At 28.7% G+C, this 24,464-nt stretch overlaps 4 protein-coding genes across 7 annotated transcripts; 2 read left to right on the top strand and 2 right to left on the bottom strand.

Moving 5' to 3' along the window:
• Window positions 1-1,538: 1,538 nt before the first annotated feature.
• Window positions 1,539-3,978, bottom strand: LOC124932887 (thylakoid lumenal 17.4 kDa protein, chloroplastic). The gene is made up of 4 exons (XM_047473598.1): window positions 3,821-3,978; window positions 3,416-3,531; window positions 2,096-2,342; window positions 1,539-1,983 (listed from the first exon to the last, which is right to left on the bottom strand). The coding sequence occupies exons 1-4, from the start codon at window positions 3,909-3,911 to the stop codon at window positions 1,760-1,762; spliced, it is 678 nt and encodes a 225-aa protein (XP_047329554.1). The 5' UTR covers window positions 3,912-3,978; the 3' UTR covers window positions 1,539-1,759.
• Window positions 3,979-4,874: 896 nt separating this feature from the next.
• On the top strand, window positions 4,875-5,506 carry LOC124931036. The gene has a single exon (XM_047471425.1). The coding sequence runs from the start codon at window positions 4,960-4,962 to the stop codon at window positions 5,203-5,205; it is 246 nt and encodes an 81-aa protein (XP_047327381.1). The 5' UTR covers window positions 4,875-4,959; the 3' UTR covers window positions 5,206-5,506.
• Window positions 5,507-11,737: 6,231 nt separating this feature from the next.
• LOC124930902 (dof zinc finger protein DOF3.1-like) lies at window positions 11,738-13,312 on the top strand. The gene is made up of 2 exons (XM_047471271.1): window positions 11,738-11,943; window positions 12,242-13,312. Exons 1-2 carry the CDS (start codon window positions 11,926-11,928, stop codon window positions 12,935-12,937), a joined length of 714 nt encoding a protein of 237 aa, XP_047327227.1. The 5' UTR covers window positions 11,738-11,925; the 3' UTR covers window positions 12,938-13,312.
• Window positions 13,313-18,764: 5,452 nt separating this feature from the next.
• Window positions 18,765-19,922, bottom strand: LOC124931931 (protein yippee-like At4g27745). 4 transcript variants are annotated; one of them, XM_047472518.1, is made up of 3 exons: window positions 19,725-19,922; window positions 19,524-19,618; window positions 18,765-19,153 (listed from the first exon to the last, which is right to left on the bottom strand). In XM_047472518.1, the coding sequence occupies exons 2-3, from the start codon at window positions 19,614-19,616 to the stop codon at window positions 18,926-18,928; spliced, it is 321 nt and encodes a 106-aa protein (XP_047328474.1). In that variant the 5' UTR covers window positions 19,617-19,618; window positions 19,725-19,922; the 3' UTR covers window positions 18,765-18,925. The 4 variants fall into 4 exon arrangements, with proteins under 4 accessions (XP_047328474.1, XP_047328471.1, XP_047328473.1 ...); XM_047472515.1 differs by having other exon boundaries at window positions 19,524-19,641; window positions 19,721-19,921; XM_047472517.1 differs by having other exon boundaries at window positions 19,721-19,921.
• Between the last annotated feature and the right edge of the window lie 4,542 nt (window positions 19,923-24,464).

Here is a 24,464-nt window from a genome sequence, read left to right as displayed (position 1 = left end):
AAATATTAAATGAATTAATAATATATTAAAACTATACAAATTAAAAATAAATAAAATAATTAATTAAATTTATTTATTTAGGATTTACATAAATCATAAATTCAAGATAAACATTTATTTTTCATATGGAATTATAAATTCCTTTTATGTAATATTGAAATGACAATTTTTTAGTTTGATTTCTTACTTATAAGGTTGGAAATGAAGTGTGGATAAATGTTAGTTTTTAATAAAGAAAAAACATATCAAAACTATATAATTAAAGGAAATTGATATATAAAGCACTTTTGGACCTCAGCAAACAAAACCTTTCATTTTTTACTTTATTTTTCTCTCTTTACAAAAAGAAGGTTAGAAATAATTAAAATGGTTTAAAATCTGATTACAGTAATTTTTCCATCAAATCTTTACTAAAAGATTTTAATTTAATTATATTATTCAGTCTATAAGGATAAAATATTATTTCACATTTAGTGTAAATGAGATTAGGAGATGGAGAAGAGAGAAAAATTAAAAAAAAAAGAAAAAAAGGAAAAAAATAATTAATAATTTTTTTTTTGTTGACATGGACTTTCACCTAAGGCTTTATATCATGATTTATGGCGTTTTATAAAGGGCGATGTGTCTATCCGTACTCATAATTAAATTAATAATTTAACTATATAATCATTCAAAACAAAATTTTCATAAAATAAAAATTAAATCCAAAATTATATATCTCACACTATAAAATTAAATGATACTGTATATACAAATATTTTAATATAATATAAAAAGAAGGTTTAATAAATTTTAGTTATTCACATTTAGTACGAAGTTTACTGAAAATATAATGGGCCTGGTTGGCTTGCTAGCTCAGTAATTGAGTTTCGGTGTTTTTTTTTTAAATTTATATATATTTTTAATAATATCTGATGAGAGTGTTAATTTTGATAAAATGATATTTTAAAATATATTTTAATTAAATTTATATTAATAAATTTAATAACATTTATTCATTCATATACCCACTGACATTAATCGTCAAGAATTCAATGTCTCACCAAGAAAAAAACAAGGCACTCAATTACTCTATTAAAAACCACTCTTATTCTTAGATTATTTTTTATGTAAAAAAAATGTACTTTTTTTTTTGACACATTCTTATAAAACCAAAATAAATAAATTATAAAAAAAAAAGATGAGACATAATATAATGATGTTAACTGGACCTTCAAAAAACATAACTACTTTGTAAAATATAAATTATTAATTTTACTTACAATACAACAATGCACTATTAAAACTAAGATTTCTGATTTTGAGTTTTTCTTAAGAGTTTTTAATTGTAACATTTTGTTTACTGTAAATGTTAATCATTAAACAATAACAATTTAACTCTTTAAAATTTTATATCTCCCTTTCTCATATCACAATTTCTTTGCTACTTTAATATATTGTTTCTACATTTCATTTACACTAACTTGCACATCTTTCTGATAACCAATTCATTTTCTTGTTTTGAACCAAAACAATTTGACAACAGTTCCTATACATGGTTTTGCAAGGGGTAAAACCAAGTATATAACTTGACTAGTAATTAGTATTGATATACAATTACAACTTACAAGACTAGAGGGTCAGTCACATTTTGTTTGTCTTAAATATGACTGTCCTTCTGTATGAATGAATCAAACTCGGTAGGGTATGTAGAAAATGAATGCCAAATAGTAGACAAGGAAAATAAGAATACATACAGCTCACCCTTCATTAAAAGTCATTATCTGCATCCAAGGACTTGTCGTCCGTCCTCACTGATTGTCGTGTTTCTACAGAGCTTCTGAAGATCAATGTAGCCGATTATGGTGTCCTCAAATACTACATCTTGCAATTGAGCTTCCTCAAAAGTGGAACCTGATAGCACTGTATTCCTAAATATGGCTCCCTTTAGATCCGCTTTCCCAAAGTTAACACGATCAAGAACAGCATTTGAAAAGTCTACTTCTGCATGCATACACAATTATTTTATAATTTTATCAAACAGAATTGGCATGTTGCTGTAAATAATTGGTTCAGTCTTCTTTTTTCTCAACCCTAACAAATAATATTTCCTAACCTTTGAAGCTGGCTCCAACAGCATAAGCCTTGGACATTACCACTTCTGTCATGTCTGCACCATCAAACTTTGCATCAGACATAAGAGCTGCAGCTAAAGATTTTCCCTTGAGATTAGATTTGTCATTTGTGTAGTCGCAGAAGCGTAGATCGATTGGCTTGTCATAAACACCGTTTGCTTGGCCTATTGTATTGCCAACATATGCTTTCTCGCATCGATTAGGTTCTGTAGACAGAGGAGGTAGCCTCTGCAAGGAAATATAAGACAATTCAAGGTAACTGAACTGGACATGACTACTTTAGTATCAAAGGGAAGGGATAAACTAAGATCTACATTATAGTAAGAAGAATATGACGATGCAATGTTATATTTAAAGAAATACCTCAAGATAAATATTATTTCAGATAATAGGCGATAACAGTGAAAATCTTCAGGCATTGCAAAATAGAAGAAAGAAGACATATAGGAACACTGAGATAGTAATATATCCTTCAATTGTATTTCCTCTCCCCGTTTTAATTGTTTAATTTTCCATTTATGTGGGTAGTTTCATCAATCTGTAGCTTTTCTGCAGTAAAATCACTAACGTTGCATTGAAATCACATTTATCTCATGTGTCTGTTTTTGTTCATTTCCTAGTCTAAGAGGTTTTTGGTGGGGATATTTGTATTTAATCAAAATAATCCTTTATCACATCGTTCTACCATCAAATCATTCAATTCATCGGTCATATACCAAATTACCCCTAATTTACTTATATAAAATTTAGATACTACATGCAAAATGATATTATAGTAATTTAAGCCAATTAATCTAAATAATCCTCTTTTTCAACAAACAAGATCAACTCAACTTACAGTTGCAGAGGTGAGTATTGAACACTTATAACATCATGAAATGGAATGAGGAGAAATATACCGCGCTTAAAAAGAAATCAATCAAACTAATTCAAGCACTCATACCAAATGTTGCATAGCCTATTTTATAGACCTACTCTAGCATATGGAGTAAGGCATTGAACGTTAAACAAAAGGGAAATATTTGTATAGGAAAATTGATTGTATGTTTAACATGACACTAATGGTAGAATATTAACAATTGAATGCAATAGAGGAAAGAGCTAAGCTTCTACTCGGTTCATTTCCCTTCTCAAAGATAGATCATAGATTTGAATCCTAAACTGTTTAATGCTTAAGAGAAAGGAACAAATGGAATGCTATTAATCCTCAAATTTCCAATTCCTTGCTCCCATTTCCCTACACATAATAGTGTACATATAAGAGTGTAATGCATAAAGCTTGGAGATCGAACTCACTTCACCTGATTAGCTGATAATGCAGGTGATGATGCAACAGCCCAAGTAAGAAGAATACCACACGCCACATTCCCAACCTTCTTGAAGCTTCCATTTGAACTTTCCTCATCTAGCTTCATCCCTTTTAATTGTTAAAATGTGAAACTAATTTCAGCAAGCTCAACCATTCGCAAGTACTCTAGACAGTTATAAGACATACATATTTAGTAATTGTTTTTCTAGCGTAAGTTTCATAATGAATCAAATTGGATATCAAGACAATAAGTTACATATGGGTTCAAGATAGATTCACCATTTAGCATCCCAAACTTCTTTTGCAAAAATTCATCGCACTGATTGAGACGTTTAATGTTTCGATTAATGTAAGTAAAAGAACAAAAATTCAAACGGAGTGATCGCTTTGCTCTTACCGGAACAGCTGATCCGGGTCGGAGTCCTGACTTGTTGTAGCAGCCTTCCATGATAAGGCGAAGGACTGATAGCAAAGGAAAGGCTCGCCATTTCTCTCTCTCTCTCTCCAATGGTCACTTCGGGGCTTATCCAGTTCTTAGTTATCCATACTATCCACTTAATCTTAACTTATTTATGTATTCTTACACTTTCCTTTTCTCCCATTTGAATAGATAAATTTAATTATACTTATTTTTTATATAAATAAAATATATTATATAATTAAAATAAAATACTAAATTAAATTACGCAATTCAAATGCCAAAATTATTTTTTTCTTACACCATTCACATATATTATAAATTTGATACTATTAATCTCAATAATTTATTAGCATTTAAGTATGAGAGTCCATAATATCTTATATAATATTTACAAATCTTGGTTAATTACTTAATTTGTATTGTCTTTTAGATACAAATAAATAAAATTTAATTATTATCACTTGTTTATTTTTGTGTAAATAAAAATAAAATATTTTATATTGTATAACCAAAATAAAAAATTGTAAAAATTAAATTTTATATAAGTAATTTTATATTATTTCTATATTTTCATGCATAAGTCTTATATTTCTCAAATTAAATGAACTTTGTCAATGTGTAAGTATGTTAGGTAAACATTTTAACTAGGAAATAAATTGTGATTTTTAAATTCTAAATTGTAATTTATAGTAATATAAATATTATATTGAGATATAAATGATGAACTTAAATTTCTTTTTTAGATGAGTGAATGTGGTTAGAAAAAGTTGAGTTGATTAGATATAAACAAGGAAAGTGTGAATTGGAAAACTTTAATTTTATATATATAAAGAGATTAAATAATTTGAAATCCCAATATTAATTTTCACTATATTATATAAATACTCTTAAATATTTTCAAAGATATTTTGATATATATATATCAAAATAAAAATAAAAATAAAAAATAAAAATACATGTTGAATAATGACAGTTTTACCCCTTTCTTTCACTGCCGGCCGGCTATCCTTGATATGTTAAGAAAGTAGATTGAATATTTTACTCGTTTGTGATTTTCTCTCTCCTAGGGCACCATCTTGAGAGGTTATACCCCGTCAAATTCTTCGTCGTTGATCATGTCTTCATCAGAGATGGACAACTCCGGTGACCAGAACTCGAACGCCGATGGATGGGCAACATGGGTCGGTTTGAGTCTCGCTTCTGCCTTTTTCGCATCCCTTGAACGTTTCTCATGCGTCAATCTCGATACCTCCTATTCTGACGACGAGGAGGATGAGGAGGCTCATGATCGTCCCCTCATGTTGACCACTTTCAAGCACAGCATGGATTCCCGGAACTCTGCCGATGATCTACCGGTTTGATCCTTCCAAATCTCTTTCCGATCTAGCAAATGTGTCGCATTCATTTTGTTTGTTTTTCTGCCCTAGTTTGAGAATAATAAAAGTTTCTCGATTTGGTTGAGATCTGCATACGAAACAGAATTTGCTAGATTTGTTATGTTGGTGACAAGATTTTCATTTCGTTGAAACATATATGATGTCCTATAGTAACGTGTATTTGTTCGTGGAGTCTATGTTACTTGTACATTTAAATGCAATCTGGAAATCTGAATTGGAGGTTTGCTATTTTGTAATAGCTTTTCATACATGTATTTGTTTCCTTATTCAGTTTCAGCTTTCAATCCATTCATTGTTTGATATCATGATTCATTTATAATAATCTGTTGCCTTATTGATTTGGAAGAAAGTTCAGATGATAAAATGGTTATTCCTTAACTGCTAGGGATTAAAGGTTTGTGATTTAGAATCTATCTTAAGAGTTAGGGATTAAAGTTCTTGTATTCAACTGGATAACCCATTGATCTCCATCTTTCAATTGAAGCCTTTGACATCAATGGGGGAAAACTGGTTCGATTTTCCCCACAATCATCTTGATTATTTTTGCAAGGATTCAGGACAGTTCAGCTTCACCAAATAATATGCGAGCGAAAGTGTTTTTAAACATGAGAGGTCTATGGTTTTGTTCATTAGCTCTTCAATGACACAATCAAACTCAGCTGCTGATTTTTGTTTTTCCATCTTCTTGTTATTGATTTTTATTTGTTGCTTGGCTTGCTTTACCCTGTTTTCTAGTGTGATTCATCACCTTCTCATTTTGTTGACCATCTTCATGATTTCCACACTATCAACTCCTCATTCAAGCCAGTTTTGAAACGTTTTTAGGACTATTCTCCAACTTTTGATAAACATCCCTTCTTTTTTGAACAATATATTTTCAATTCATGTCCAACTTTCTTCTTGCACTTGAAAAGACCCTTGTATTTTTTTTTCCCATCAAATCTCATAAACTATACAGAGAGATTGGGAGAGAAACCTTGAGAACTTATGGGCATTCAGGCGGATCTAATATTCAAAACTTCAGTAGCTGAAATGAAAACACTAAAGTTTGAATAGTTACTCTCTTATTTGAAACTTGAAATTTCATCTCAGAGCACATTCATGAGAAAAATGTCACGAATACAAACATTATTTTTTCCCCCAAAAGCAGCCAAATCCCATCAAATTGGACCCTAAAACAGAACCAAAGATGGTTTCAAACTGTCATGCACCAAACCTATAGTTAGTTTCCAAAGCAAGCCATAATGTTGATGAATATCATGATACATCTCTTGGAGGGAGAATGGATTTCTTGGCGGAAAAATGTCAAAACGTTCATAAGACGATACCTGGGAAAGGGTCGTACAAACAAAGACATGGTCATGAGGGAGTTCAAGTAAAATCACATAAATAGGAATTGCAATTTGTGAGAAACCTAGCCAAGCTGGTGGAAATGTTTCCCAAAATGATAGATCTGCTGATTTTGATTTATCAAAGCTGAAAACAAAGTGAAACACAAACTGAAAAGACAAAGAAAACAAAGAACAACCCACAACACAAGTTTACTCTTACAAAGTTACATTAATTAGTCACCACAACTATATATATCTATAAGCAATGAAGTGTTTTTTCTCAACCAATTGAACATAGATCTTGTACTATAAATAAACAGGTTACAATTACCTTTAAGATAAACATGTACACTTCAATTAAGCACAACCTTGCACAACAAAATAAATAAATCACAAAAAGATAGGCAAAGGTAAACAACTGATAGAAAAATTAGGAGGATTCTTCACCTACCTTCAATAGACAATTAATCAATGTAAAACTTAACATTTTAATTACAAAGGCATCTACACTTTACGCACCACTTTTTGGCAAGAGGTTGTTAGCAAAGGGACAAAAAGATTGCTAAGAAGGAACTCTCCAATGACTTTCTGATGGTGAGAATAAGTGAAGGAAACTTCGGTCAGATTCCATGTTTCAAAATTGGCATAACCGACATGAAGAGATCCATCAACTCTCGGCGGCAAGAACCCTTGTTTAAACATTTGACATAGACTACAACATTCCTCAGTATTGATGAAAAGCTTACCGGATATATATTCAGTGCAAGAACAAGTAAAAGAGGAAAGCATATTTGGAAAGATTGAATTGTAGCAATAATATAATTGTGAAGTTGTTTCTGGTTTAATTTTAAGCCTTTTTATGGTTTCGTTTTATTTTAAATGGATTAATTTAGACAATGTCAGTTTGATTTTATAATAGATATAAACAAAAATTATTTGATGAATATTATTGATTAAATGTTTAATATTACAATATTTTATCTATTTGTTGAATACTTTATACCAAGGTTTTAAAATACGCGGTTCGACCGGCGGTCCAACCGGTCCGACCGCGAAACGGTTTGGTGAGCGGTCCGGGTTTTACCTTCAAAACGGTCACCTTTCGAACCGGTAAAAATCCGGTCCGACCGGCCGGCTTAACCTGAAAAACAAACCGGTTTTTTCCGGTTGGAAAGGTAAATTATATAAATTTTATATAATTATTATTATAATATTATTATAATAATATTTAATTTTATTTTTTTTTGTCTGTATTCAGTACTTTACTACCTGAGCTGTGAGCCTGTGACTGTGAGCCTATATTTATTATTACTTTTTGCTTTTGCTTTAACTTATCAATGTAAACACTAAACAGAAACAGAGAGAAAGAAAGAAACGACGAAGGAGAAAGACGATTATCTACTTTAGATCTTCGGCTGTTCTTCAGATCTACATTTGTTTGTCAAATTTTCGGCTGTTCTTCAGATCTTCAGTAAATATGAATTTTGTAGTATTTCCGATAATATGTTGGTTTATCATTGATGAACAGCAAACAATGAATATGCAATTAGGATTCATTATTTAATTAGGGTTTAGAAGAGAATGAGCAGCAAACAATGAATATGCAATTAGGATTCATTCTTCAATTAGGGTTTTTTAATTTAGGTATTGTAATTAGGGTTCTTCAATGTGGTGTGGGTTTATTAATTTGCTTATTGTTTAATGGATTTGCTGACTGTTGATTGCTTCAATTTAATTATTGATATTGAATTTGTTGATTGATTTTTGGACATGGGTAAACTGGTTTTAATTTAAGTATTGTTGACTGATTGTTGGATGTGGGTAAACTGGTTTTTAATTTAAGTATTGTTGACTGATTGTTGGATGTGGGTAAACTGGTTTTTAATTTAGGTATTGTATAAACGGTTTTTTAATTTAGGTATTGTTTAGTAATCTAGATGTGTGGTTATTTTATTTGTTAATTTAATTGTAGAGAATTATTGGATATTTGGTATAATATAAATTTAATTGACAATTATTAAGTTCAATTAGTATTTATTTGATTATTTTTATATGTCTAACTAATTTATATATATAATTTATGTATTAATATATTTAAATTTATTTAAAAAAAAAATAATAATAAAAAAATTGGTTCAACCAGTGGTTTAACCGGTTGAACCGGTCGGACCGAAGTACAGCACAAAAACCGGGTTGATGACCGAAACGGTTTTCAAAACCTTGCTTTATACCTCGAATAGAGATTCACCTTAAATATGGATCAATCAAAATATTCTCACATTTTTTTAAATTAATATTTTTCTTAAATTATTAACTAAATAATCTTAATTTATTATAGAAAAATGATTTAGGGGAGAAAATTTGAGAGAACGAGAAATTAAATTGTAAAATAATTCCCTCTTATTTCATTCATTAAATCTCTTCTCATTAACTAAACATCATTCTTTCTCTTATTTACTCCGTTAAATTTCATCTCCTATCACTTCTCTTTATTATTTTATAAAATAATAAAATAATTTATTAAATAGTAATTTTTGAATATTGTAAAATAGAAGAAAAAAATTTAAAAAATTTAAATAAATAGAAAAGAAATGGATAATTTGTTACCAAGTATACAATTACTAATTTTGATTCCTAATTTTAATCAATATTTTAACAAATACATCTAAAATATAACGGTTCATTCACTTTAAAACTTTAAAAAAACAATTTTTTTGGAAAGTTGAATCCAATTCTCGTGAGATTAATTTTCGCGAATTAAGCATATCGTCGACAAACATAATCAATAAATTTTATTAGCCTTGTTCACGTCTTTTTGTTGCTAGCCCCTAATTCACTTATTTTTATCAAGTCGGGTTCCATCAGCGAAAGTATCCGCCAAAGCAAACTGCCCACTTCATTAATTCACAAACTATTTTTTGGAATTAAAGTAGAACTAGCTAGTATGACACTCACACAATCATGATCCCGCTTAAACTTAAAACACTTTTAGATGGGATTAAACTCGTGATTTTTTAGTCTCTTAAATCGACTCTTACTACTGAATTACCTTGATGGACTGAGTAAGAACTTTATAAAGTTCTATAAATGTAGATTAAGATATTTAACGATATTTTTTTTATTTCACTCTTTTATTCAATATTAAATTTAATAATATTTTTTAACAAATAATATAAACTACATTTTTGTGAAACAATTACATAAAATATGTCAAAATTAATATCATGAATTATTTTTTAAATTTACTTTATATATTATAATAAGTTTTTTTAAATAATAATTTAACTTTTTTTGTTCACTATTATTAATTTTTTTAACATTATAAAATATTTTATGCTAATATGTATAATGAATTTTAAATTGATTATTTAACAAATATTCAAAATATTAAAATAAATGAGTAATATATTTAACACGATAGTATTTTTGTATTTTATATATTGATGTTTTACAACTATATATTAATGATTCACATAAATATATTTAAATAAAATAATTAATTTATCTAGCACTATATTTTAAATAGTTAATAAATATTTACTATTTTAATTTATAATATTAGTGTAATTAGTGTACTTTTTTAAGCAAAATATTATAATATTATGTTATTATTGTTAAACAAAAATAATAACTAATGTTATTGTTTAAAAAAATATAATTATAATATTTCTTAAAAAATGTATTATTGAATAAAAAGATTAAAAAAACAAAAAACAAATATTTTTTTTTAATAAATATAAATTGAAAAGCTAAAAACCAAAACAATATAAAATATTTAATATTAACTTTTAAATTTAATAAAGGGTGTATTTTAAATTTATTTGTTATATATAAAACAAAATCAAAATCAGATATTATTATTGTAAGAAACAATCTAAGAATTGATGCAAAATTTAAAAAAAAATAATTAAATTATCCTTAAAAGAAGCCTCAAAATACAATAATAATAAAAAAAGAACTAGCATAGGTACTCAACACATTGTACATCTCTTATTCTTTGTAGATTTTTTCTAACTGTCTTCTAAAAATTTAATTTCATACATAAATTAAATTTAAGTTTATCTATGTGATTTTACTCAACTTATTAAGTAGTGATCTTGTAGGATAACATTTTTTTTAAATGTTGTATAGGGATGGGAGAGTTGGGTGCGGGGAATGTATTTATCATCTTCGCCCTGTTTTTATTTTGAGGATTTTTTTACTACCATTCCCATTCGGTTTTAGGAATTCCTGCGGGGCACCATTTATATCGCATTCTAAAAATAGATAATTTTTTTTATATAATCAAATTATATAAACAGATTTTTTAATATAATATATATTTTAATATATTAAACATTTATATTATTATAAAGAAATAAACTTAAACTCTTATAAAATAGAATGAATAAATAAATATATTTAATTGTAATTTTAGTGTTCGGACGGGAACACAACTACCGGTCAAATCGAAAAAAACCTGCCCCAAACGGGACAATTCAATTCGATTACCGCGAGACGATTTCAAATTGTTATCATTAAATTGTTGTCTAATGTAAGAGTCAATATCAAAAAATCTATTTACACAACTTTAAAAAATATTTTTACAGGATCGATCTTCTCAAATGAGCAAACATTAACTTGACAAAATAGTTACATTATCATCTTTTATCACTTAAACGGGTTTAATTCGATCTTACCCGTGCAAGTATTATATTACGCTAACGAAGTGACACCTATACACAAAAGTGAAATAACACATCACTTATTTGCAGATTTTTATCTTTTAATCACCCGATAGCCCTTACCAAAATGAGTCGCATGTTTTTGTTATCGTGTTCTGATTGTTTATAACATTTTAAAATATTAACAAGTAAATAAATTAATTGATCACACATAAATCACAAAATGTATTCATCCTTGAATCTAATATGCTGGAGTTGTGGTCCAAATAAGCCTACATGAAACAAACCCTAAGTATAATTCACTACTATATATATATATATAAAATTAAAATGAAATTCCTATATGAAAAGAAAAAGAATGTTATGAGTGGAGCAAGCAGACGAGTCTGTGCTGACAAAAGAAAAGAGAAAAATATCAGGTAAGACTCTAACACACACAAAAAAGAAAAAGAATAATATTTTGCTGATTCACAAAAAAGCCAACAAGGAAAAACCAAAGACATTGATATCATCTTCCTTCTTTCTTTCTCTCTCTCTCTATAGTAGGTTTCTTTCATGCTTTTTAGAAGAGCACTAGTAGCTACCAGCACCACCAGCAGAAAAAAGGAAGAAAAAGTAAGCGTGATCTTAACATCATCTTCCTCGATCCTCCTTCAACACCCAAAAAGCTCTCCTTTTTTTCCCATCTAATGGATCACTGGCCACAGGTAAAAAGCCAAACATCTTCTCTTTTTCTTTACTTTTCTTTTCTTTTCATCATCACCACCCCTTATCTCATCAGATTCATTCATTCATTCAGTTTTCCCATCTGCTTAATCTCTTCTTTCAATAAAACAATCATTATTATAAATTCAACCCAACTTTAATCAGATCAATGGATATGCATGCTGTTGCAGTGTGTTCCCCCTGTTGTCGTCTATGATCCATCATTTTATGCTTTTACTTTTTCCCCTGTCTTTCTTTATTTGTTTTTACTATTCATCTCTTTCCTTCTTCTTTTTTCAGAGAGATGGGGTTATTATTAATTCAACTGATGATCAATTAGGCTCAGGCTTTGCCGATGATCATCATCAACAACCAAAGAAACCAAGGCCACAAAAGGAACAATCTTTGAACTGTCCCAGATGTACTTCAACTAATACCAAGTTCTGCTATTACAATAACTACAGCCTTTCTCAACCTAGGTATTTCTGCAAGACTTGTAAAAGGTATTGGACTGAAGGTGGAACCTTGAGAAATGTTCCCGTCGGAGGAGGATCAAGAAGAAACAAAAGACCCTCATCATCATCTTCATCTTCCTCAAAGAAGATTACTACTCATCCTGCAGATCATGCACCCCATCTTCTTCTCAATCATAATCAGTGGCAAGATCTCACCCTAAACCCTAACCCTAACCCTAACCCTAGCCCTCCATCGTTAATACCACCTATGCCGATCCAGCCTATGGAAGCCGGGTTTACCATGCCCACCTCACAAGATCAATTTGTGAAACAGGGTTTGAATTTTTCTCTGAATTATGGATACCCAAATGGATATGGAAGTCTTCAGTTAGGGTTTCAAGAGAACAGTTATAACAATGAAGGAGCTAGGGTTTTCTTCCCATTTGAGGATCAGTCCAAGAATGTTCCGAGTGATGATCAGTTTGAAGGTAGTACTGGTGGGTATTGGAGCGGATTGCAGGCTGGAGGAGGATCATGGTAATTAATTTTCATATACCAAGTTATTTTTTCTTTTTCTAAAATGAGACTCTTTTTTATTAATATGTTAGTCATGTAAGTCACGAAACCCCAGTTGAATAATTATAATAGAGATATATATTTAATTAGCCTATTTGAAACACCCAAAATATTATCTACGAGTGTGTTATTAATTTGAATTTTAACTTTGACATAGAATTCTTACATATGTCATTTGTCATAATTCAAATGTAATATGTAATTAATTATGAGTGGTGTTTCAAGGTAGGCTAATAATTAAGGAACATGCATGCATGATGTTCTTTCTTGTTTTCATTATTGTTCTTTTGTTCAAGTCAGTGAAAGGCTGTTTTTTATAATTAATAAGTGATTTTGTTTTTATTTTTATAAGGCTGATTCTTGTTTTGGGGGTAAAAAGCAAACACAACATATAATTCAATTCAATTCAATGGAATGGAATGTACTATGAAAGCTAGCTAGCTAACTAAGGAAGTCATCATGTGTTATTGCCGAGAAGAATATGTCTTTTTGACTTAATTTGCTCTAGATTCGAGATCCATGCTCCTCATTTCCCAAGTATATATAATCTGGATATATCATTTTCATAAAAAAAAATATTCTTTTATAATTCAAGAAAGAACTATAATATATAAGGAGTTGGCTCCTTTAATAATTTGGGACCTCAATACGTGGTCCTGCAAAGCTATATATATGATCTATATATATAGATGAGGGTAAAATATATACACTTAGTCATCTCGTTATCAAATCTCCAATTTATAAATGTTTTTTTGTCATAAATTAAGATGAACTAGTATGATAACCCCACCAACATGTGACTTCTTAGTTTCTTAAGTCGACTCTTACCACTTTGTTACCTTAATGGGTATCCACAAATGTATTTATTAGAAGTTTTCTATTAATTGTGATCATATCTATCTAGAAGAAGTCTGACAAATGAACTAAATGACCATTCACAATATTTATGCCTAAGTATATATATATATATATCACGATTAACCTAGATCAAGATAAATACCATGTGACAAACACAGGGAAATGTGTGTCATTAATCGTTAATTGTTTTTCTCCATAATTCATTTTTTATTTTAAAAAAAATAAAAGTTTCAATAGAGTTTATGACGAATCTTAAAAAATTTACGAAAATAACTCAAATGACAATGATCTTAAAGATCAAAGGTTCGTGTTTGATTTTTCGAGTCACAAAAAAAACAAGATGTATCTTAAGAACCCTTTAGCCACTTTGCAATTATATATGACGGGTCTACATTGAAAATATATTTTATTGTTAATTTGTCCTTATAATTCTATCCTCCTAGAAGCTCAAAATATTAAAATGGAAACTTTTTAAAATGACTTAGCCTCACTTTTCCACGTGAATAATTGAAGGCTCTATTATTAATTTGCTACCACTATATATAAAAAGTTCGAAAACCTATTGAGGGGGTTTATTATAAGCATGTTACAAGTATATAGAACTATCATCCTCAAAGTCAAAATTTATGGATGAGTCCACGACCAAATCCCTTACCTAGCTACATTATTCTTCCTAAAATGTTAGGAAAGAAGATTTTTTTTTTTAATTATAAAAATTATTTATATGTGGAGAAGGTTAAAGTACTTGAATATTTCACTGAAATCAAAAGAGGAACAACGAAATATTATTATATTTTTGACTAGTTGGTCAATTGTGGAGTAATTAGTTTTGTTATTATATATTTTGGGCATATTTCTGTCAAGTTTGAAGATTCTTCAAGCCATTAAAACCACTTTATTCATCCAACTTGATCATAAATTTAGGCGGGTTATTTTAAAAACTTACACAAAATTAATTTTTTAATTAATCACTTCTCACCCATTACATCACTAATTTCATTAATTAAAATACTAAAATACTCTTTATTTTAAATTATTATTTTTTATTTTATTTATATATATTAATACCATTTAAGTCTTTTAAACAAAAATAATTATTACCTCCTCAAAATCATCACCTATCATTCAAGTTTGCTCTCTTAATTTTTTTTAAAACCCATAACCGAACAAGACCTTAAATCCACTTTCCTATCTATTATCCTACTATTGTCTATCTCTACTTCTTTTTCTTTTTTTTCTTTTTTATATAGTTTAAAATTTGCGACAACATTACTACTATAGCTGCATTCAGACTCTATATATAATCAAATCATTCTTAAATTGAATTAATGTTTAATTTTCTAAATTAAGAAAATAAATAAAATAAAAGCAAACCCACCACGATATATAGTTTAAGTGATGAAAATCATAATTGAGGTTTGTGTTTCTATCTAAACAAAAGTTACTGTTGAACATAAAATACCTTAAATTGATATGATCAGAAGTCATTATTATCGGATCTCAAGATATTAAACTTCTTAAATTAAAAAATTAATAATAAATAAGTGTAATGAAACTTGTCCATAGAAAACCTTGACTTTAACAACCATCAATTTCAAACTTGTTGTCAACTACAAGTCTTAATGTATGTATATGTATGACCAAATTAATTTATTGACTTTTTTTTTTAGTTCATTAATTTGTTGCTTCTGAAATGAGTGTTTCAAATTATAACTTTCTAATTACTTTATAATAAAGAAAAGTACGCAATTGTAATGATGAATCCAAGTGATCATTTGAATATATATAAATTATAATAAAGACATGTCTATAAAGAATTAATATAATCCAAGTTGTAATTGAATTTAAAGATGTTGCGTACAAAATTCTTTCCAAACTTATTCAAATTTGTTTGAATTCGAAGTCAAAAGCGTTTCGATCCTAATTGAAACACAAACGGATGAGAAATTGTTAACATGGATGAGAAAAATGATACAAAAGATCTCATTCGGTTTTATTTAGTCTTATAGATGACATGAGAATTTTGAATTTTAATAGAAACTAATGTTAATATATGGTTTAGTTAAAGAATGTGTTTGAGATTATAAGTCAATAATGTACTTACCCCCAATTATGTGGGGTTTAAGTAAGAAGGTATGGAGCTAAATAAATATCTTATAATATTTTTGAGGGTATTAATTTCAAATCCCTAATACAGCTTAGTCATTGTGTGTAATTAATTAGTTTATTGGTTTTGATTAAAATAATTATGTGAAAAAAATAATAAGTTAATATTTAAAATAAGTTTATGCAATAGAATAAAATAAGTTTGTTATCTTCTTTTAGCTGGAAATGCGGGAATGGGCCCCACCAGACATTCGAAAAATCCCACTGAGAAAACATCGCAGACAGACGCGCATTCCAAGTGACAGCTTTTTATTATTCCTTTTATTATTTTTTAATTTTTTATTTTTTCATTCACATAATCGGGTGGGTCCCACGCCTACTACCGAATTCATATATCTCCACTCCCATTGGTTACAATAAAACAACTCATGTACAACACGACAAACCTCTTCCACACTTCCACTCTTTCTCTCTCTTGTCCAAGGACTTGTTTGGTATGAGTTTATTTCATTAACCACCTACTTATTTTTAAATGAAAAAAATTAAAAAATAATTTATTACATATAATAAATAGTTTCTTTCTATATATATTAATTATTAAAGAGATAATTATTTAATTAAAATAACATATTAAGAAATTAAATATATAATAAACAATAAATAAAGACTTAATATTTTAATTATTTTAATAATATGATTATGAATAAATAAATAAATAACCCTAAAACTAATGTATCAAATATTGATTCTTTTTATAATTGTTTTGTATATACGGGTTTTATATATCTAATCATTATATTTGATATATTTTCAAATAATTAATCATAATATTAATTAATATATTTTAAGTGAAAATAATTTTGAATTGCTTATTTGAATAACATTGTATCTATTTTCTTACATCATCATATAACAATAATAACCCTAACTAATTAAGAAAGGTCAAACCTTGTCATTTTTCTTATTCTAATGAACAAGAAAGAAATTGTCATTTTTCTTCATGTTAGAAAACAAACCATGCTGACATGAATATTTGAAAGTCTAACATTTTGGAGGAATGCTGCAATATAAAAAGAGATAGATTGAAAATCTCTAAAGAATAATCACTTTGAATGGTCGATATGTTTTGTTTCAAGCAATGCGATTTGATATAAATGACTATCCTACTCTCAATCATAACTTAAAATGTTGTATTAGAAAGAATCAAATATGAAAATTTCATTACATGAAGAATTGTGAGTTAAATTGGTTGAGATGGATGATGCCAGGTTCCCAACCAACTAGAATCACGACTAGATGGGTTCTAGAAAAACGATTATTTTGAAAAATTATGATGTCGGAGAGTCCTTTATTAAATGGATCTTGTTTTTGAGTAGCATAATTCTTCATATGCTCAATGAAGATTTCTGAAGCAAGTGGAGATCAAATTTGGAAGAGCAATATACCACTTGGGGAAGAATTTGGCCCATCGACTTTAATGGGTTGTACAGAGAAATATTAACTGGGCCTTTTTTCATTAGAATTTTTCAAAATAATTTAAAAAAAATTCATACACATTTTCATTCTTTTTCAATTTATCTACTAAAATATTTGAATTTATAAAAAAACAACTGAAAAGGCGTCAGATTTGCTTAAATAAAGCTTTAGTTTATTTTAATAAACTGAATCTATTGGCGCTAAAGATGGCAATTTGAAACCGCCCCGCGAAAACCGAATCGAATTGTCTCGTTTGGGACGGTTTTTCTCCGAAATTGAACGGGGATGAGACGGGGATAGTATTTGTGTCCCCGCCCCGATTTCACCCCGATTCTGCCTCGAACACCATAAACATAATTAAATATATTAAAAATCACTAATATATTTATTTATCACTATATTTTATAAAAGTACTAAGGCCTTGTTCGGATTGGGGTTATTGTAATAACCTAGAGGGGGAAAATGAGTAATGATTAGTGATGATTTTGAGGAGATGAGAATATTTTTGATAAAATTATTTAAAAGGTATTGATATATAATAATAAAATAATAAATAGTAATTTAAAATAAAGAGTATTTTAGTATTTTGGATAATGAATTGAGTGATGTGATTGATGAGAGGGGAGTGAAAAGATGTTTAACTGGGTTGCCGAACAAGGCCTAAGGTTATTTCTTTATAATAATATAAAATTTTAAAATATTACAATATATATTATATTAAAAAATTCGTTTATATAATTTTTTTTATTTTAAAAAAAATAATTATTAACGGTGTCCCGCGGAATTCCCCGAAACCGAAAAAAACCGAACGGAGCGGGAATAGTATTAAAAAAATCTCCGAAATTAAAATAGAGCGGGGATGATAAATTAATTCCCCGCCCCCATTGTCATCCCTAGTTGGCGCAGTCAACCTTGACCTCATCCATTACCAATTTTGCAATGTTATTAAAATATATTTATTAATCAAATAGGCTTAAAAAAATCATTTGTTTTAGATTCAATTTCTATAAGAAATCATGACTTTAGGGGTAACAGAAAATGAAAATTACAAAATTACATAAATTATAATACTTCATTTGAATGAGAAAGGTGCAAAGAAACCATGGAATTGGAATTGTCCATAGCCAAACAAAGATAGCTCTTTTCATTCAAACTATAAAATGAGAATTACAAGGACATCATATAAAACACAGGAATGGAATTATGACCAAATCTCTTTAAGAAAATAACTAATTGTCCATTCTTCTACCTTTCCATATTCTAATTCTCTTATTGTTCAATAAAACTCAATATTTATTTAGATTCCAATCCAAACAAGATCTGCACATTTTAACCCATTATATATAGTAGGAAGTAGGAACAGAGATAAATGATATATTTCAAATGAGATAAAGAGTCTGCTGCCTGGAGTTTCTATACAGAAGATTATGATGATAATGATAATGAACCATTATTGACAGCACAAATCAACATTAATTAGCAATGGAGGAATATAAGGAAACTACTACTACTACTACCAATTCTCCTTTACAATCTTAGATTTTTCTAGTATTACTTTCCCTTCTTTGTACCTCTGTGAAGCCTCATAAGCCCTCTCGTATTTCCATCCCAAAACCTCTCGACAATCCACACAATATACATCAGCCACAGTGTGAAGACCAGTCGTCAAGTGCCTGTCCTCTTTCGGACCAGCCACTATGTTCATCGCATGAGAGAACAGGAAGGCTCTACCATGTTTTCCCTACTCAAAACAACACATAAAAATGCCCACAACTAAATTACCAATTTTACTCAAACTGAAAAACATTAATAAGCACTACTTCCTAGTCTGTGTAATTACCATAATAAATAGACTAATAATAGTTTCATCATAAATCAAACTTAATGAATTGGATCTTGAAATAGATCAAAGTTTTCAGTTTTGAACTTTCAGCAAGTATAGTTTGAGTTTTCAAGGAACAGATTCAAAGTCTGAACTCTTCTTTACAGTTGATTCTATCAAAACCATTCTTAACCTCATCAAGATAGAGTGGATTCCCTTGAATTTTCATAATATAATAGATAAGAAATTAAGGAGAAACCAAAACTCAAAGAGTTATTATGATTATTACTTGAAAGTCTTTAGAGACGATATCGTCGTGAAGGGAAACATGATTGCGACAATTACAGCAGCTATACAGACGAGGTCCAACCAATTCTCCCATTCCTGCGAAGAACAACGACAACCCTCTTCCGAGAGGAATCGTAAGGATTGGATAATCGAGAGAATATTAGCTAAAACAGAGGTTGAATCATATTCGTTACGTACCTACCAATTGACGAGGAAGAGAAAGTGATCGGATAAGATAGATAGATAGATACTCAGCAGCCGACTGATGACTATGAAGATCGCATCAGATGGTTAGCGTGTAAGGAGGAGAATTATGAATGATTAGGCAGCCCACCCACTAGGGTTTTAAAAAATGAATTAGTTTTTGACAAATTCTACTCAATAAGTAGGAATCTAGGATCGGATCAAAGAAGAACAAATTAAGTTGGGAAATTGGATAAGACTATATATCTTTCTTCATTTCATTAAATATATTATTATTATTAAAATAATAGAACTTATAATAGGTAAAATTTGATAAAATGTCCTAAAAATAGCCTTAAATGCGCCGTGACCAGCGTATAAATTAAATTACACAAATGACTACTTCAAAATATTCTGACGAAATTACCCATGTCGCATAATTTGAAGGGTAGGATCGTCACGCGAAAGAAAAGACCGTGAAATTACCCACTTCGCGTAACGCGAAAGGAACGATCGTCACGCGAAGAAAAAACCTGTGAAATTATCTCCGTTGCATAACGCGAAAAGCACGATCGTCACGCGAAGGGTATGATCATTCTAGACTTTTCACAGGTTTTTCCTTTGCGAGACGATTCTGCCCTTCGCGTTATGCAACGTAAAGTAATTTCATGAAAAATATTTTGAAGTAGTCATTTACCCAACTAAATTTATGACCAGTGCATTTAAGGGTCCTTTTTTGGGTCAATGCACACCTTAAAGTTGTGTTATCACTCTAACTTACTTTCTTTATAATTATTTACTTTTACATCAAGTTGCCATTATTTGCTCAATATTATAATATTATAGCTTTTTATTTTTGTTTAAAAGTTAATTTTAATATTATCAAAATTTAGAAAACAAGTATTAGTTATTGGGTGTGAATAATAAAGCCCAATTTTTAATTGTTAGTATCTTAAATTTAAGAGAAATAATTAAGGAAAGGAAGTTGAGAGCAAATCTGTTAAAATCGAGAGTTTACGTAGAATTGTTTTGCATATGTAAACACGTAAAATCGAGATTTTACTTAAAATCGTAAGAGTTTATCTAAAATAATATGTATTATTAACCATATAATTTTTTAAATAATATATAATTAATTAATATAAAAAAAATAAACATAATTATTTAATAAAATATTAACATGTTTTTAAATATTTAACAAATTTATAATTTGTAATATAAATATACTCAAAATTTTCACTTAAAATTTTATTTAAAAAATATTAGTTATTAAAAATTACTAAATAAAATTATTTTATCTTTATTATATATATAAAATATATATATATTAAAATAATAAATAACTAAATAAGTTAGAATAATATAATATATATATATATATTAAAAAGATTATATATTAATTTTTAAAACACTAACTACTCCTACATTTTATTTTTAATTCTCTCCTTATTTCATTATCCATAGCTGCCCGCCGCTACTCACACAAATCTGTTCTTCCATCACTAACAATGGAAATCTTATTCTTTATCTATTCTCCTTGTAGACCGATTCCTCTTTATTAACAAGAGTCGAGTCCGATTCCATCACTACTTCTATTCACAAATCCACAGACAAGAGATCCAAGAAGAACTTGTAAGGTAAAAAAGTCGATAGTAGTGATTTTACCGAGTTTAACTATTTCAACGAATTAAATCGCGACTTCACTCCGATTTTGTTTCTAAACGAGTTTCTTATACTCTAGACTCGTTTTCGCTAAGTCAACTCGTCAACTCGCGATTTTGATAGCTGGTAGAGAAAATTAAACAATCTCCTACAAAATAACAAATTTTCTCTTTTTTTTTCTCTCTTCATCTTATACAACTGACCATTATACGTGCCTTTTCTTCTTCCAACCGGACGTTGCAAATGCGTTTGGATGCCTCTATCTCTAACGCCAATGCATATTAACGTTGACAATATTCATTCCCCATTTTGGTCATTTTTTTATATAATTTTAAACGTCTATAATGCAAATTGATCCTTTAATTTATTTTTTTTACTAGTAAGATAAAAAGTTATAATATTTTTTAAATTTATAATTAAATCATTAAATTATATTATACTTGAAATTTTATTTAATTTATTTTATATTTTATAATTTATTTTATATTTTTACGTTACGAATAAATATAAAAATTTATTATTTTTTATTAATAATGTTTGTTTATTTAAATGTATTATTGAATTATTTTGTTGTGTATGAATTATCGATATATAATTAATTTTATCTTAATTTTATTAAATGAATTAGAAAATATTGTAGTTAAATATGTAAAGTTAATAAATATATAGATAATATTAATAAGGTTAAAAAGTTATAATAAGAAAAGAATATTTTAAAAATATTCTTTTGAGTTTGGAAATAAGTTTTTGAGTTGGAGAAGAATTAGTGTTTGATGTGTGCATTTTAGGTTTGAGAATGAGTTTGTGAGTTGTAGATGGTCTTATTATTTTTTCAGCTAGCGATGTAGTGAAACGTCATTTCCTCTCCCATTTCTTTTATCAAATTCTCTTTCTCTATCACTTCTCTAAATTTAATTTAACATGTTTGTAATTTAATTTAACATGTTTGTAAATGGAATGATATTTATAAATGTTTTCGATTTATTATTTCTAAATGAAATATTTTGTTGAGATCAACCCATTCTAATTTGTTTAAGGTAGTTTGAGACTTTGAGTGAATACAAATATATGATTTAAGAAAAGATTTGAAAAAATTCGAATAGAAATATATTTGGTATTTATTTTTTTACATAATTTTGTGTTCGGTTTACCAATTTGGACGTATTTGTGTTTTACGGTATGTATTTTTTTGAGATATATGTGTGCTTCAAACTATCGAATGTGATTTGTGTGAATAATTGAGAAATCGAAAAAAAAAGATAATTGTTATTTTTTTATCAAATATCGTAAATTTGCTTAGAAAAAAGAAAATACTAACGTTAAAGTAAGAACACGGACGAGTTCGATTGTTTGTGAAAAGTCTCGTATCGGTAAAATGGTAATAGTTAGAAGCTTGTATGACACGATTTAAAGTTAAAACTCCAATTAATAAAACGACCCAAATTCGAGTCTATCAACCATTTAAAACCCAATGTCCTAAAAAAACTCGCTATCAACCAGCTAAGTAGCATGATACTTAAAAAATAATAGAGATCTGATACGGAAAAATGGGTATCGGATACGACAAAATAGGTATCGTTGACTTTTTTTAGAGTTGATTAATTCGATACGGTGTGAATACGACACGGCTTAGACACATTTTTTTGATACGTTTTTTTATGAATTTTTAAAAAAATTAAAAGTTTTAAAACTAAACTGAAATTATTAAAATTTTAGAGACAAAACTAAAATGACTAAAATTAAACAAATTAACCATTTTTTACCTAATACTTCATTATTCTCTTCTCCTTTGCCTTCTTTTTTCTTACTGCTTTACTCATTTTCTTACTGCATTTTTCTCAAACAGCCAAAAGCTGGACAGCGCTGTGTGAGTTGTATCGCTGCCGAATTTCTATCTCTATTTATATTGATACTAAATTTATTTAAATATTATATATATATATATATATATAATATTTTTATAATCTATAATAATTTGTTTGTCTTAAACTTATCCTTATCTTATATTTTTTTTAAAATTGTATCGCAGTAAATATCATAAACAATATCTATATTTGCATCCGTACACAACATAGTTAAAAATGTAGACATAATGTTAGTAAATAACATAAACAATACCGGTGTTCCTCACATTATAAAGTTATAAACAATACTAGTGTTTCTCGCGTTATAAAGTGTATAAGTAGTAAAGAAAGTTACCAGCGTTTTTATGCTTTGCATTTATTGACAAGAGTGTGTAAGATCTATAGCGACGCTTACTAGTAAGCGACGGTAAAAGTTATAATTGAAAATAATATTAAGAAGACAGTTAAAAGACAGGCATTTAAGAGAAGTCGACCAAAGCCACCAGATCTTCACACATCTGTCATCATCATTCCACTCCCTTCTTGGCCTACTTCGGTTACAACTTGATCGACGGTGGGATCAAAATAAGTGTGAGATTGAATCAAGAAAGCAAGCATGATAAAGAAGGATTTGATTACCAACTATGGGAAAGGTGGTTATGAAAAGCCTATCAGAGAAGGACTCCTCCTGCAGCTATAGGATTAAACGTCATCCTCCTCTAAGCTGTCGCGTTTGTATGTCTTTTACCGAAGAGGGACGACACAAAGCCCTCGAAAGGACTAGGCATCTTCTCAAGCAAGTAGCCTGAGAGAGAATGATTCGATAACCTAGATTTTTCGCATACTTTAACTCTTCGCTATAATACACACCCACGAAATGATGTGAAGACGTGTTTATCTAAACGAAGATACTTACCAGATGAAATTGGAAGCATGAGGTGCTGGATCTTGACACAAAGAAAATAAATTAAATGGAGCATACAAGAGTGATATTGATTCGGCTCATCTCCTAAATATATAATATTTAATTATTACAAAGAGAAAAATAGATTAGAGAGATGAGCAGAACCAATATCAAGTCATGTCTACTTCTTCAAACTCTCTCTATCTTTCGATACTCCACCTTTCACAGCCTTTTAATACTACTACTTTCCTTACGTCAAGAATTAAGTTGTTTTTATTGTTTTTGTCGTTATATTTAACGACTATTATTTATATCATATACATTTTGAATGCTCAATTCATTTAATTTA

Source organism: Impatiens glandulifera, chromosome 3 (assembly GCF_907164915.1).
Source record: "Impatiens glandulifera chromosome 3, dImpGla2.1, whole genome shotgun sequence".
Taxonomy (NCBI): Eukaryota; Viridiplantae; Streptophyta; class Magnoliopsida; order Ericales; family Balsaminaceae; genus Impatiens; species Impatiens glandulifera.
The sequence above is the reverse complement of the archived record's forward strand: the minus strand, read 5'-3'. Positions and strand labels throughout refer to the sequence as shown.

Bases quoted from the DNA above. Each gene is read 5' to 3' on its own strand.
- LOC124932887 (XM_047473598.1), bottom strand. From the start codon at position 3,911: ATGGCGAGCCTTTCCTTTGCTATCAGTCCTTCGCCTTATCATGGAAGG. The intron at 3,532-3,820 runs GTAAGAGCAAAG...AACAATTAAAAG, and splicing joins GACCCGGATCAGCTGTTCCG to GGATGAAGCTAGATGAGGAA. The intron at 2,343-3,415 runs GTGAAGTGAGTT...ATTTCCTTGCAG, and splicing joins CTGCATTATCAGCTAATCAG to AGGCTACCTCCTCTGTCTAC.
- LOC124931036 (XM_047471425.1), top strand. From the start codon at position 4,960: ATGTCTTCATCAGAGATGGACAACTCCGGTGACCAGAACTCGAACGCC.
- LOC124931931 (XM_047472518.1), bottom strand. From the start codon at position 19,616: ATGGGAGAATTGGTTGGACCTCGTCTGTATAGCTGCTGTAATTGTCGC. The intron at 19,154-19,523 runs GTAATAATCATA...TGTTTTGAGTAG, and splicing joins TCGTCTCTAAAGACTTTCAA to GGAAAACATGGTAGAGCCTT.